Raw genomic sequence first — 14,970 nt, 5'->3', positions numbered from 1 at the left:
AAATTCTCTCTAATTTTGATAGCCAAAGTTTTGATTTTCAGCATCCCCGACTTCAAATTTAGATCAGAAACATGGTATGTGTGGATATATATTTTATAAATCATGGAACCGCATGTGTCATCTCAGACCCTGACATTTTAATACCAGCCTCTCAACTTTAAAAAGCCTGTCCCTACTTCTCTTGGCCTGAGGGCTCTTTCTGAGGAGGAATGCTCCCCTCCCCCACCTCAGGTTGTCCAACTCTAAGTTGTCTGCTCTCCACTGGCTCCCAGAATCCCTTGGGAAACTCAAGCTCCAGTTACCTACAGTGACACCTTGCTTGGTGTTACACCCTTTATTTTACCCGTGTCTCAGTCTCCACTCCCTTAATTGCTATTCCTTGGAACCTCCCAAATTAACTACTAATATATGAATCCTTTACTCAGGGAAATCCAAACCAAGATATGACTTATTCTCATTATTTGCAGTAGTTCTGTCCCATAAAGTAACTACAACTATGGAATTAGCAAATCCTGAACCATGGCTCTGAGACGAAATACAGGATTGGGTTCCTGTGAGCTTCTAATTACATTTTCATCAGCCAATCAGACATCACCTTGTTTACCTTGTCTTCTGTTTAAAGACATCCGATTTAATATATATTATTGATTCATTAACACTGAACTCACAGCTAACAGCAACATAACTCATGCCTGAAGGAAGCGTACCTGACATGCACATTTTCTCTGTAAGGCACATCCATCACAACATTCTTGCATTTGAAACACTAGACAGCACTGCAGCACTAGGCTTAGGGGCCATTTAAAATAGCAAAATCACCAACAAAAAAACACTATAATTCCAAACACGTGGGACAATATGGTCCGTGAAAAGAACCATTACTTATAACGTAAGAAAAGCAAAACAAAACATCGCCTTGTTCACCCTAGCTGGGAACATGTGCACAGGTCAATCAAGTTTTCCACTGTTCTCATATGTCCACACATGACCACAGAAGTGCAGTGACTACTGACTTTTTAGTGAGTAGGCAAATTCACAAATATGGAATCTTGTAGAGTTCCCTATGGCAAAGGGGGCAGGAACATAAGAGGAGAGAATATGTAGAGTCTCTAAGCTGATAGTTCTGAGATGGCCTCAGAATCTATCTGCTCCCAGAATGTAGGTAACAATAGCAATACATGCTATAGATGCTCCCATACATGCTATAGATGTTCAGGATTAGCTGATCTACAGCCAATGAAGTCATGTCATGCAGGTGAAGAAAGAAGGATGCAGTGATGTATTATAGGATTGATGGTCATGTACCAGACAGAACTGAGGACACCCCAAAGGATATCAGCATCCACATATAACAGAAGAAGGTCAGAGACCTCCTGCCTCCACCTATGCTTCTATTCCAAGGAGCTCCATACTCTTGCAGGAAATTGGATGCAGCCCTCAAAAAAGGGAGACCCTCAATTGACTGAAATTGTACTGCATGTACTCATAAATCCATAAATTGACTCAGATTCAGTTTCTGCTTTAAATAGAAATAATACAAAATATTCAAGCATCTTGTGCTCTTCGTGAATAAGTTGGGTCATTTTAGGATCTGTTCATCATTAACACATATTTGTTGCTCTACCTATAATGTGAAAAATACCATATTAAGCACGTCATGTCCTAGATAGACACTAAAACAATCACAACAAATAAATACATGATAACCTTTAATATGCATGAGATACCTTGGCACAGGCAAGGGTTATAGAAATTGAAAGGAGAAAAATATCACTTTGAGTGTTGATACAGGAGGAAACTTCACAGAGGAGGAAGAATCATTGGACTAGGTCATAAAGTATGAGAACAGTTTGCATAAGTAAGGTGAAAAGCAGGAAGGTATTTTATATGAGGAGAATGAGTGAGCAAGTTGAACACTAAGAAGTTCCCAAGGCATTCCTGGAGGAAAGTAAGTAGATTAGTTAAGGAAAGTGGAATAATAATAAAAAGTAGTAAGAGATAACATGACAGGCTTAACAAAAGAAGAATCCATTCAACTTGGTGAGTGACTAGCTATCAGGCCAAAGCAGAAGAAACATAATAGATGAATCGAGTTTCGACTCTGAGACTGAGTATCGTGGTATTAATGACAGAAGCAAGGAAGCCAGAACAGAATTGGTTTGAGACGACATGAATGATAAGTCTGAGGTGACAACATGGCACCCTGGGGGAACTGACAAGCAAGCATCTGAAGGTATAAAACTGGATCTCAGAGGAGAAGCAGAATTGGACACGTGGATTTGAGGATTATCAGTACAAGTAAGATCATCCCAGAAACCTGTGAGTAGGTGAATATCTGAAGTGAGGCAGTTAGAGAGAAGAGGTAGAGGAGGACATGTCCACCAAGAAAACAAAGAAGGAACAGTCAGGGAGTTGAAATGTACATATTATCCCAAGAGCAGAATGATGACAGAGATTCAAGTGTGAATGATCAACAATGTCAATTGCTAAAAGGCATAAAAGAGATAGAAGACTCAGAAAATTCAGCTGAGTTTGCTGACAAGCAGTTTACCCTTGAGAGAGAAATTTCAGTAGAGTGGTTGAGGTGAAAGACAAAATGCCTTCAAGAATGAATTAAAGAGTGAATTTACGGAAGAGGGATGTCTACTGATCACTTTAAGAGAAAGTCTTGAAATTACTAGGTTTGTAGCATCAGCAAGGAAAAGGAAGGGGAAGTATTCATTTTATTTTGTATTTTGAAGTTTTTGCATACAAAGAGGATGGGTTCAATGGAAAAAGAACAAATGAAGATGTAAGAGAGTGATGGCAATTACAATTCAGGAAGGCTTATTAATACAAAGACCTAACTCTTATATGGTTCTTGTTATGTCCCAGGCACTATTCTAAGTGCTTTATACATATTAGTCCATCTTAATCTCATAATATTCTATTAAGACAGTACTATTATCATCCTCACATGCCCACTATCACCATCTGGAAGGAGTGGGCTCAAGAAATGAACTCAGATGGACTGACTAAAGACACCAGGCTCTTATTCACTGGGTTATGTTTGTTTATAAGGGTTAAAGAAGGAAATAAGAGTAATGACTCCCTTCATGAGACAGGGGAAAGAGAGGAAATACTGGTTTAACCACAATAACAGAGAAAGCACCTGAGCATCTTCATATATGATAGGACATCATATGAAGTTCAACATATGAACTAATGACAGTAAGAGAAGAGAACAGGGATTAGTGTAAGTATTTAGGACAAGAGAGGAGCACACACTACAGATGCAACAGAAGAACAAAACTTGTCAAACATCTTCTGTAGCCCCAGTTGATAAGGGAGCCTCAGAGGCAGTTATGTAAGGTCAAGTTCAGTGTGGACCTCTGGGGGAGGGGAGGGGAGGGAAGGTTTGAGTCTGGAGATGAGACCAGCCGATAAAGCTGCCAAGTGAGATCTGGGAAGGATGTTAGGATATTGGAGAGAAGTTAATTTAAATGACAGTTATGTTTTACAATTTCAGACAAGAAGATATTTTCAGTAAAAAAGAAACACAAGTCTTGATAACTTGGTATGCCATTGGCTGAATATTTACAACACAGTGTTTGTAAACATTGATATCAAATTGAGTAAAATTCATACATTTTAATAGGAGTAATTAAAATACAAAACTAAGCAACTGAATCTTCCATCAAGAATTGTTGTCTAACTACAACATCATCATCATCATCATCATCATTACTATTATTTCAGATGTGAAAATATCAATAAATCTCAGATACTGAGAGATGAAATCTATTCTGATGCTTGTGTAGACTGAAAATAGTTGTCTAGCCTCAAATGGCTTTCATATATTGTTCTTCACAGCCTGATCAAGCAAAGGCTAAATTATGAATGAAATACTGACTCTACCTTTGCTAAATGTCTCCAGAAAACACCACTAAAAATGTCAAAAGAAGATCTATTTGAAGCAATTGATATCTATAAAATACAATTATAATCCTATCATAGATGATAATTTATATAAGAAAATGGTTGTTATTATCAGAATTTTTAACTCTATTTAATAGCTAAATGGAAATCATAGATGTGGGCTAGTACTAAAAGAGGGAGAATTACAGATAATATAAAATCATTTAAAAATATCATACTCTCCCTGAAATACTTCTTTTTTCTAGACCTAGAATGAGAAGCAACCAAAGGTCATACAAATGTCATCTTGAACTTTGCCTAAAAAACATTTGTTTTGCAAAAAACGGATGCTTTAAAAATTTAATTCAGGGTTGACAACTCAGTCATGATAAGTGTTATTAAATATAAAAAGATAATTTTTCCTCATATAATTATGTTCACTTTTTAGATGATTCTTTGTGTTTAGACTGGGTTTGTGAAAATTTTTTTTTTTTTTTTTGCGGTACGCGGGCCTCTCACTGTTGTGGCCTCTTCCATTTCAGAGCACAGGCTCTGGACCTGCAGGCTCAGCGGCCATGGCTCACGGGCCTAGCTGCTCCGCGGCATGTGGGATCTTCCCAGACCGGGGCACGCACCCGCGTTCCCTGCATCAGCAGGCGGACTCTCAACCACTGCGCCACCAGGGAAGCCCTGTGAACATTTTTTTAATGCTTTAAGGCCCGAGGAATATTGTTCAACTACATATGCCCTTGACTGATTTCCAGGTATAGAGGTGTATTTCATTAAATATAGAGAATTTGCAAAACAAGTGTTTTAAAACAAGATTTTGCATTTTAAAAAAGATTTAATTGCAGGTTGATTTTGACTAGTCAATTCTTTTTTTTATTTTATTATTTTTTTTTTCTTGCGGTATGCGGGCCTCTCACTGTTGTGGCCTCTCCCGCTGCGGAGCACAGGCTCCGGACGCGCAGGCCCAGTGGCCATGGCCCACGGGCCCAGCCGCTCCGCGGCATGTGGGATCCTCCCAGACCAGGGCACGAACCCGCGTCCCCTGCATCGGCAGGAGGACTCTCAACCACTGCGCCACCAGGGAAGCACCTTGACTAGTCAATTCTTTTAGAAAAGTTTCAAGGTCTGAGAGTCTGTGTTAGGCCAGAATGTCTTTATGGTGATGCTCAGAAGAGCAAAGGATGCTTATAGATAAGCCTCATGTGTTATTGACTGCTTACTTCTAATAGAATACTTATGATTACATTCCAAAGCCAACTATAAGTATTTTTGCTTTTTTAAAAATATATATACATATTTTTTAGGTACTGAGCAACTCATTACTTGTTACATATCTCATCACTATACATTATGAGGCAGATAGATACATTTTTAAATAAAATATTAATATTATATTGCAGATATCTGCAGAAATTCTAAATATTTCTTTGCCCACTGACTGCAATTATAAATGCTTCCTCATCAAGGCATTGTCATTTTAAGAAGTTTTTTAAGAATGTTGTACTAAGACTAGAAGATAAATTAATAATGGCATCTTTTAAGGTTTTGAAGTGTGTCTTGGGATTTCCACCTTGGGATTAGAACGTGAAATAATGAGCAATGCAAATTAGGAAATGACTTTTAAAGGAAACATAAATATTTCATAATTCCCCAAGGTTAATTATTATCTTTTTTAAGGACATGTGTCTTCACACAAATATTTAACATTCTTAATATATTTAAATATTCTTAATATATGTTTCCTCCACATATAAGTTTCAAAAGTTAAGCATGAAGAAGGTTCACAGCACAGGGTATTCTCACCTTATTATATGCGTTGTGACTAGACAGGGTGTGAGAATTCTCCTGTTCATCACTCAGGGAGAAGGAGGACAAGTGACTGAAGGGTCCTGGGGTAAGACAGTCAGCCTGTGGAAGGGTCTGTGGATGCATCAGAGACTTAGCAGGAGAATGGAGTTTAGATTGATATAAAGGATGGAGAGAAAAAGGCTTGGGATGGACAGGCATATCCTGGGAAGAAGAAAGGCATAAAGAAGAAGTTAGTGGGCAAAGGTCAAGCTCACTTGGAATTAAGTCTAAATATTATAGACTTTATCAGAATTTTTTACTAGTTGGAAGAAAACCTCCCATCATATTCTGGATCCTCATAAGACTCCTGCTTTGATAGTGCATTGTCTGTCTCTTCCAGTAATTCCCGTTGGTCGCCCACCTCCAGCCTCTCCTGCAGAACTGATCAAGTGCCCACAGAGTCTCCCAACAGGGCTATGTTTGTTTAAGGAAGGAGAGAGCTCATCCCAAAGTGGGGAGGATGGGACTAGAAGAATGTTCATTGAAGAGGTAGTAACAGTGGAAATTAATTTAAAGGTGATTGTGATTTGGTTTGGAAGAAATTGGGGGCAGAAAGAGGGAGGGCATCATAGAGGGTATCAACTCATTGTATAATTCATGGTGCCATGAGTTTCCGGTTGGGCTAAGTATGGGGAAGCGCTCAGGAAGAGGTGAGTCTAGAAAGAATGAACGAAGATGTCCATTCAGGCAGGGTGTTACTTTGGAAAGAAACTGGAGAACAAACAGACGTGCTCAAATGCAGAGGGGAAAGGTAATGAGGTCTTAACTAGAAAGGGTCTTTCCATCCCCTGGAAAGGGATGCCTGCCTGAGGAAGTCTTTGAGAAAGTAAGAGCCACTAGATGAGGCTTTGAATTATGTGAACAGAAAAAGGAAACCACAAGAAGGAAGTCCTGAATTTACAAAGAAAACTCACAAGAAAGGCATATATATATATATATGTAATAAAAGAAAAGGGCTACTATTTTGCAGATCTTTTTTAAGCACCTCTTATATTCCTGAAACTTTTAATGTAAGATAATAAATTGACAGTGATTACCCTACAGCAAAACCTCTTAGGGGATAAAACGTCTAAAATAAAAACTGTTTTATTCACCTTTGAGACCTCAGCAGCAAGCATAATGCCTAATAGAGCAGATGTTTAATGCAGTAACAACTGAATTTTCAAAAGAATATAATATTTTCAATGAGGTCAAGAATGCCATTAGTAATGAATGAATGTGTTTGGCTTTGTGTGAAATGGAAGTTCAGTACAAAATAATGCACATTGCTCAAAATGACATTCAGCTAAACAGGTAAATTCAACTTTTAAGACTATACAATTAATATTTATTTTCATGTAAGCTGAATTGATTTTGCCAAAGCCATGTATTTTTAAGCCACCGATTGGTTTTCTAAAATTTATGCTGAATGTGTTTGCTGTATCAGTAGATGCCCCCACAATGGGTTCAAACTTACTTTAAAAACTTATTTCAAAACATACTTTAAAAAACTCTCAGAAAATTTTAAGCAGGTTAGAAAATTAAATTCTAGGGTTTTTAAGTTTGTAAAAAATGAGGGGTTTTAACATTATGTACCTTGAAAATGTGACTAAAAGTGTTTTATTTTATTAGTTTCTTGTTTGTGCTTCAAGTGTTTATTTTATATATCAAGCAATTACAAATATGCATTCTCATTTCACACACACAGACTACAAACATACACTTATTAAAAAGATGGCATCCTATATACAGTGTTCTGCATCTTATTTGTTTGAGTTTTTTTTTTTTCCATTTGATTACAGTTTTGGAACATTTCTATATCAGTACATGAAAGCTATGGATTCCCTATAACACATATTACTGAGTTATCTCACTGATGATAATCATCATTCAGTGATTCTCTTGGAAGTCCCAGGTATATCACCTAAAATATTAAACCACCTAACACAGTCATAAATTTATCTCTTCTTTGCCAGTTTTTATACTTTTAAGGACTTTCTTTTGTCTAATCCCATTGGCTATTGCCTCTAACATTATTATTATTAAATAATAGTCACGTTAATATGCAATTTAATGGAAGGGTTGTAGTATTTGCCCACTAAAGATGGCTTTTAGATTAAAATGTATTCTAATTGTGTTTTATTTCTCAATCAACTATTTCTTTATTTTATCAACAACTAATTAATCAGTGTGGAAAAGGATTAATATGAAAATTGAGTAGTAAGCACAGAGACTAGCTGTGTAAGAAAAAGACAGCATTGTTATTGATAGTTGACAGTGCCTAGGAAGAGGAGATGAACAGTCTCTGGTTTATAGTCTGGCTTCAGCTTTTTTTCTTTTCCTTGAATGTTTTTTTAAAATTTATTTATTTATCTTTATTGAAGTATAGTTGATTTACAATATTGTGTTAGTTTGGGTAGACAGCAAAATGATTCAGTTATACATACATATATCTATTTTTTTCAGATTCTTTTCCCTTATAGGTTATTACAAAATACTGAGTATACTTCCCTGTGCTATATAGTAGCTCCTAGCTGTTTATCTCTTTATATACAGTAGTGTGTATATGTTAATGTCAAACTCCTAATTTATCCCTCCCCCCATCTTTTCCTTTTGGTAACCATGAGTTTGTTTTCTATGTCTGTGGGGCTGTTTCTCTTTTGTATATAAGTTCCTTTGTATCATTTTTCTCAGATGGTTCAAGAATCCATTGTGAGAATGTCAGGAGGCAGCCTGTAGTGATCCAGGGGAATCCAAGAGTTCCTTATAGGGATAAATCTAACCAAGGTCTAACCAATCCAGAGGGAAAAGTTTGAAGAGGGTGTGCTGCTCTGTGTTCTACGCTTCTAAGCTCTCTGGGCTAACATCCATCTCTCAGGAGTCGGTCAAACCTGAACACTTCTGTAGGGTCAGATGGTATCAGCTATTCCAGGCAGCTGGGCAGGGAGGAGAGAGCAGAATTTTATCAGCATCTGCACAGGCCAAAGAGAGCTAAGAATCTTGGGCAAGCTCACTTGAGCACTGTCTGTGGTCAGGACTGTACAAAGCAGAAAGGACCCTTGGTGGTGACAGCCTCTACAGGTATGTCACTGGAGGCACGTTTTCCAATCTGTGCTGCTTGTCTTCTATGCTTTGTGTAGGTTGTTATCCTGCAATTCTTTTTACCGTTGTCCTGGGAAGTTGCTTTGCTTTTCTCTTGTGTTTGATCTCCTGTTTCCAGTAGCCCATGTTTTTTTCTTTTCCATGTTTCTTCTCATTCACTGGGACTTAAAGGAGCTTCCTGGGAAAATGGAATTTGGGAAGCCAATTTTTGACACCTTGCATGTTGAAAACTTTGTTCTGTCCTTGCATAATTTTTTGGACTAAATCATTTAATTTTGGAGGATTAAATCATTTAATTTTTAAAATTAAATCCAAAATTCTAAGTTGCAAAATAATTTCCTTCAGAATTTTGAAAGTATTCTTACACTGTAATAGTGTTACTACACTGTTACTATTTTACACACTTTTTTCAAAAACATATATATATATGTGTATATATATATATATATTTTTTTGGGGGGGGGTACGTGGGCCTCTCACTGTTGTGGCCTCTCCTGTTGCAGAGCACAGGCTCCAGGCGCTCAGGCTCAGTGGCCATGGCTCACGGGCCCAGCCGCTCCACGGCATGTGGGATCTTCCCGGACCAGGGCACGAACCTGTGTCCCCTGCATCAGCAGGTGGACTCTCAACCACTGCGCCACCAGGGAAGCCCCAAAAACATATTTTTTATGTATGATTTCTACAGCTTTCCTGTTTTACAGTTATTTTTGTCAATTCTCATCAGTTCCTTTCTTTTACTTTTCTTATGAGCAGGAGATCTTACTGTTCTTTAATTTTCCGAATTGAATATTTAATTGATTTATTTTTATTCTCTTATTCATTAAACATATTTAGAGTTATAAATTTTCTTCCAAGGGCTATTTTAACTATATTCTGTAAGTTATAATAGATGATTTTTTCATTGTCTTTTTCTCCACATAGAAATTTTATTTTGAATTTCCCCTTTAATAAAATAATTTGTTAAAGACCAAATTTTTCAACATACAGATGGCAGGGACTTTATGTGTTTTTTAAATTTGTTATTAATTTATAAAATTTTTGTGATCAGAGAAATTTCTCTGTATTATTTTTATCTTGGCAGTTAATAGTTTCTTTTACTGAGGTAGAGTTGATTTACAATATTATATAAATTTTAGGTGTACAACATTGTGATTCACAATTTTAAAGATTATAATACATTTATAGTTATCATAAAATATTGGCTATTTTCCCTGTGCTCTACAAAGTATCTTTGTAGCTTATTTATTTTATACATAGTAGTTTGTACTCTTAATCCCCTACCCCTATCTTGTATTACTTTTATCATGGCAACTAAAAGCTTTTCCTTTTGGGCCTAATCTCAGTACATGGTTGGGTTTTGTGAAGAATCCACAGATATGCTGAAGGATATTTTTTGTTTTGATTTGGCTTTTTTGCAGGATACAGAGCCCAACTACATATATATTAATTCAATTTACTTTAGAGGGTCTATTTTTACCTACTGTCCTATGTAATCTACCAAAAAGTATAAAATGAGTTAAAGTATTTTACCACCAATATATTTTAACTTTTTCTCATCTATCTCTTGCTTTTGCCTTATGAACGTTGATGTTATATTTTAATGTTTAGATACTCCAATGATTGTATGTTCCATGTAAATTTATCCTTTAGCATATAAGGGGGTCTTGTTTGTCTTGTTTAAGGAAATTTTGGCCTGAATTCAACCTTCCCATTCTGAACATTATAATCTCTCCTTTCCTTTTGTTTGTAGCACCTAGAACACTTTGTTATCCTCAGCTGTTCTCAATCACTTGGTTTAATAGTCCCAGCTTAAAGACTGCTTTTGTTTGTTATCTAATCTAGGAAGCTTTTCTTTTCCTTTTTTAAAAAATTTATTTATCTCAATAGTAAAGGAATCTTTCCTAGACCATAAAATTTTGCAAGAGGTTCATATGAGGAAGGAACCACTGCCTGAGATTGTCTTTGTGCTCCAAAGATACAGGCTTTGTGGTGTGAGTCTGTTTAGTCTTTATTTTCCTCAAACAATGAAGACTATCAGCTATACAGTATTTCACATAGCAACTTATCTGTGTCCAGGCTGTCAAAGAAAGAGAGAGCCTCCTGCAAATATGACTTCCTCTGTGATTCACTCTATAGCCTTACCTCCTCTGCTTCCTAGAACAAAATCAGTTCAGGGGTCTTCTGTTGCCAACATATGCACCCATGCAAGGACAAGGGATTGGGGGTTTGCATATTAAGGTGTATCCCACACATCCAATATGGGTATTTTCCCAAAGGACAGTGATTTCATTAAATTCACTTATTTTAGAGAATAAAATATATTCTGACATATCTGGCTTATTTTTCCTTTAAGTCTGAAAAAAATGATTTTATTAAAGTCACTTATTTTAGAAAATAAAATACGTGCTGACTTATTTTTCCTTTAAGTCTGAAAAAAAGTCACTCATATATTTCATATTTAGAACACAAATGCTATAAATTGAGAATATTTTTAAATTTATACTTTGAGCCAGCTGCATAATAAAATTCCAATATAACGTAATTTGCTTATTCTTACTTTTTCAAATCTTCAGTGGCATTTTCTAATGGTATTTAATACAAAGGAATGAATCTCAGTTCACCATTCTTTTGTTCTCTATGTATTATATTATGATGTTTACTGTAGCAGGAAGAACACATGTATCCCCAAATAATTGGGTTTTCAATTTTTCCCTTATTAATATTCCTCATAAAAGACTCTCAACATTTACTTAGCAAAACTTTAAAAATTATAATATTGAGTACTCTTGGTCTTCAAACATTCCTGAAAATTGATCATCATTTCCAAGCCCCAGATGCCTATTTTGGAAGTGTCTTACTAATTATGATGTCATAATACAATTTTTAGTTAAAATTCAAGGCAAAAATATAAGGTTAGGGCTAAGTATGTTAATAATGAAAGTAGTTATGAGACAGAAACAGGCTCACAGACATAGAGAACAGACTTGTGTTTACCAAGGGTGGGAGGCGGGGGAGAGGAATGGATTGGGAGTTTGGGATTAGAAGATGCAAACTATTATATGTAGGATGGATACACAACAAAGTCCTACTGTATATAGAACAGGGAACTATATTCAGTATCCTGTGATAAACCATAATGAAAAAGAATATGAAAAAGAATATACTGTATAACTGAATCACTTTGCTGTAGAGCAGAAATTAACACAAAATTATAAATCAACTATACTTCAATAAAATTTTAAAAAATAATGAAAGCAGATATAAAATCTTATTGTAAATAATTTCAAAATTTTCAAAAAATTAGTCTACTTCTTGTCAAATTCCAGAAGGTTAACACTGATAAATATACAACTTATATTTATGGCTGATAATATGCTTATCTAGACCTAGGTGTTATGTGATGACCTCTGTCATTTCTTATTGTTTATGTCTATATGAATAGTGGAATATTCAATCTAGATTATTTTGCAGGAGTTTTTTTTAGTAAAGTTATCTTCTCACTCTCTGAAGATTTTTTTAGTCAAAAATAATTGAAATGATAAGTCATATACCCAGTTGGGCACATGAACGGCAATAGGGTGCAACAGGCTTAAGGAATAGCCAACTAAGGACTCTGTCCATTGCACCAAGCTGGAGAGCCATGACCCTTTCCCCCCCACCTCAGGACTATATTTATTAGATTCTTGTAGTTGAAAGAATCTCAATGATGATGGAAAGTAGGGGATGGTGCAAGAGACCCTTACTCAGGAAATTTCACCTAGAATATACATGAGCTGTGTCTAGCATTCAGAACTACAAAAGAGACCAATGTAAAACCATATACCTCAGGAAAGCTTAAAATCTTTTTTATTGCTTTAGGTTAAGAGTTAGCCAACTTTTTCTGTAAAGGCCTCGGTACTGTATTTTTTTTTAACGTCTTTATTGGAGTATAATTGCTTTACAATGGTGTGTTAGTTTCTGCTGTATAACAAAGTGAATCAGTGATACATATACATATATCCCCATATCTCCTCCCTCTTGCGTCTCCCTCCCATCCTCTCTATCCTACCCCTCTAGGTGGTCACAAAGCACTGAGCTGATCTCCCTATGCTATGCGGCTGCTTCCCATTAGCTATCTATTTTACATTTGGTAATGTACATAGTCCATGCCACTCTCTCACTTTGCCCCAGCTCACCCTTCCCACTCCCCATGTCCTCAAGTCCATTCTCTACATCTGTGTCTTTATTCCTGCCCTGCCCCTAGGTTCTTCAGAACCATTATTTTTCTTTTTTTAGATTCCATATATATGTGTTAGCATGCAGTATTTGTTTTTCTCTTTCTGACTTACTTCACTCTGTATGAGACTCCAGGTCCATCCACCTCACTACAAATAACTCAATTCTGTTTCTTTTTATGGCTGCATAATATTCCATTGTATATATGTGCCACATCTTCTTTATCCATTCATCTGGCAATGAACACTTAGGTTGCTTGCATGTCCTGGCTATTGTAAACAGAGCTGCAGTGAACACTGTGGTACATGACTCTTTTTGAATTATGGCTTTCTCAGGGTATATGTCCAGTAGTGGGATTGCTGGGTCGTATGGTAGTTCTATTTTTAGTTTTTTAAGTAACCTCCATACTGTTCTCCATAGTGACTGTATCAATTTACATTCCCACCAATGGACAGGTCATCCAAAATGAAAATAAATAGGGAAACATAAGCTTTAAATGATACATTAAACAAGATGGACTTAATTGATATTTATAGGACATTCCATCCAAAAACAACAGAATACACTTTATTTTCAAGTGCTCATGGAACATTCTCCAGGATAGATCATATCTTGTGTCACAAATCAAGCCTTGGTAAATTTAAGAAAATTTAAATCATATCAAGTATCTTTTCTGACCACAAGGCTATGAGACTAGATATCAATTACAGGAAAAAAGTCTGTAAAAAATGCAAACACATGAAGGCTAAACAATACACTACTAAATAACCAAGAGATCACTGAAGAAATCAAAGAGGAAATCAAAAAATACCTAGAAACAAATGACAATGAAAACACAATGACCCAAAACCTATGGGATGCAGCAAAAGCAGTTCTAAGAGGGAAGTTTATAGCAATACAATCCTACCTCAGGAAACAAGAAACATCTCAAATAAACAACCTAACCTTACACCTAAAACAATTAGAGAAAGAAGAACAACAAAAAAAACCCAGATATTGTATTTTGTAGGCTTTGCAAACCATATATTCTGTCACAATTACTACTGCTATGATAGTGTGAAAGCAGCCTCAGATAATATATAAATGAATAAGCATGACTGTGTGCCAATAATGCTTCATGGAAGAGGTGGTGAGTCAGATCTGACCCACAGGCTATAGCTTCTAAACCTAATGGTTTGAAAACAACACACATTAATAAAATCTTTTTTACGTTTGACCTGCACCTTACCTCCCTTCCAATGAATTGTCTTGAGGTTGGTACATTTTTCTTTGGAGATCACTATTCAAAATGCTTCTTGAAAATGAACATCATTCTACCCTGCTTTGGTATTCAATAGATGAATCTCATAAGATTCTAGTTTTTGAGGGAAGAACAGGAATCATAAAATTCTCTTGTATGTGTTTTTTTCAGTGAGGTATGTAACATAGTTATTTCCCATAAAATCCTTCCAGTGCTTTTCACTTACTTGAGAATTGTCTTTTTCAATATAAAAATACTTAGAACAAATTTTTCAAAAGAAAAGAAGCTTTATTTAAGAGCTTTGTTTTGAAAAAATAATTGACAATTTGGCTTGATTATCATATCCTGCAAAACTTCAAGAACACATGAAGTTATGAAGCTAATAATATCTTTGTTCATTAGAGAAAGATTACCCCAAACATGCAGAGAATAAATTCATTTAGCTTTATTTGTTAAAAGAACTACAGAGCCAGTAGAATTAGATATTGACAGAGACATCATAAAAGTAATGCTATAGCAATATCTGACTCATCCATCACTCTAGAAGAAGCCCACTTTCTACTCAGCCATCAAGTCAAATTGTTTAACCATAAAAGCTCTTTCCATTGCAACACTCAAAGGGCACTGGAATGCATATGGGCTCTTCATTAAAGCCTACACATCTGAGGCTCTTTTTTTCC

At 35.9% G+C, this 14,970-nt stretch overlaps 1 protein-coding gene across 1 annotated transcript in view; it reads right to left on the bottom strand.

Moving 5' to 3' along the window:
- Positions 1-14,970, bottom strand: part of MLIP (muscular LMNA interacting protein) — a 172,219-nt gene that overhangs the window by 52,146 nt on the left and 105,103 nt on the right. Inside the window, exon 12 of the mRNA XM_060111458.1 lies at positions 5,710-5,916. Coding sequence (XP_059967441.1) covers positions 5,710-5,916 — 207 coding nt within the window. The remainder of the gene's footprint in view (positions 1-5,709; positions 5,917-14,970) is intronic.

The sequence above is a fragment of the Mesoplodon densirostris genome, chromosome 10 (genome assembly GCF_025265405.1).
Source record: "Mesoplodon densirostris isolate mMesDen1 chromosome 10, mMesDen1 primary haplotype, whole genome shotgun sequence".
NCBI classification, from domain to species: domain Eukaryota; kingdom Metazoa; phylum Chordata; class Mammalia; order Artiodactyla; family Ziphiidae; genus Mesoplodon; species Mesoplodon densirostris.
The sequence above is the reverse complement of the archived record's forward strand: the minus strand, read 5'-3'. Positions and strand labels throughout refer to the sequence as shown.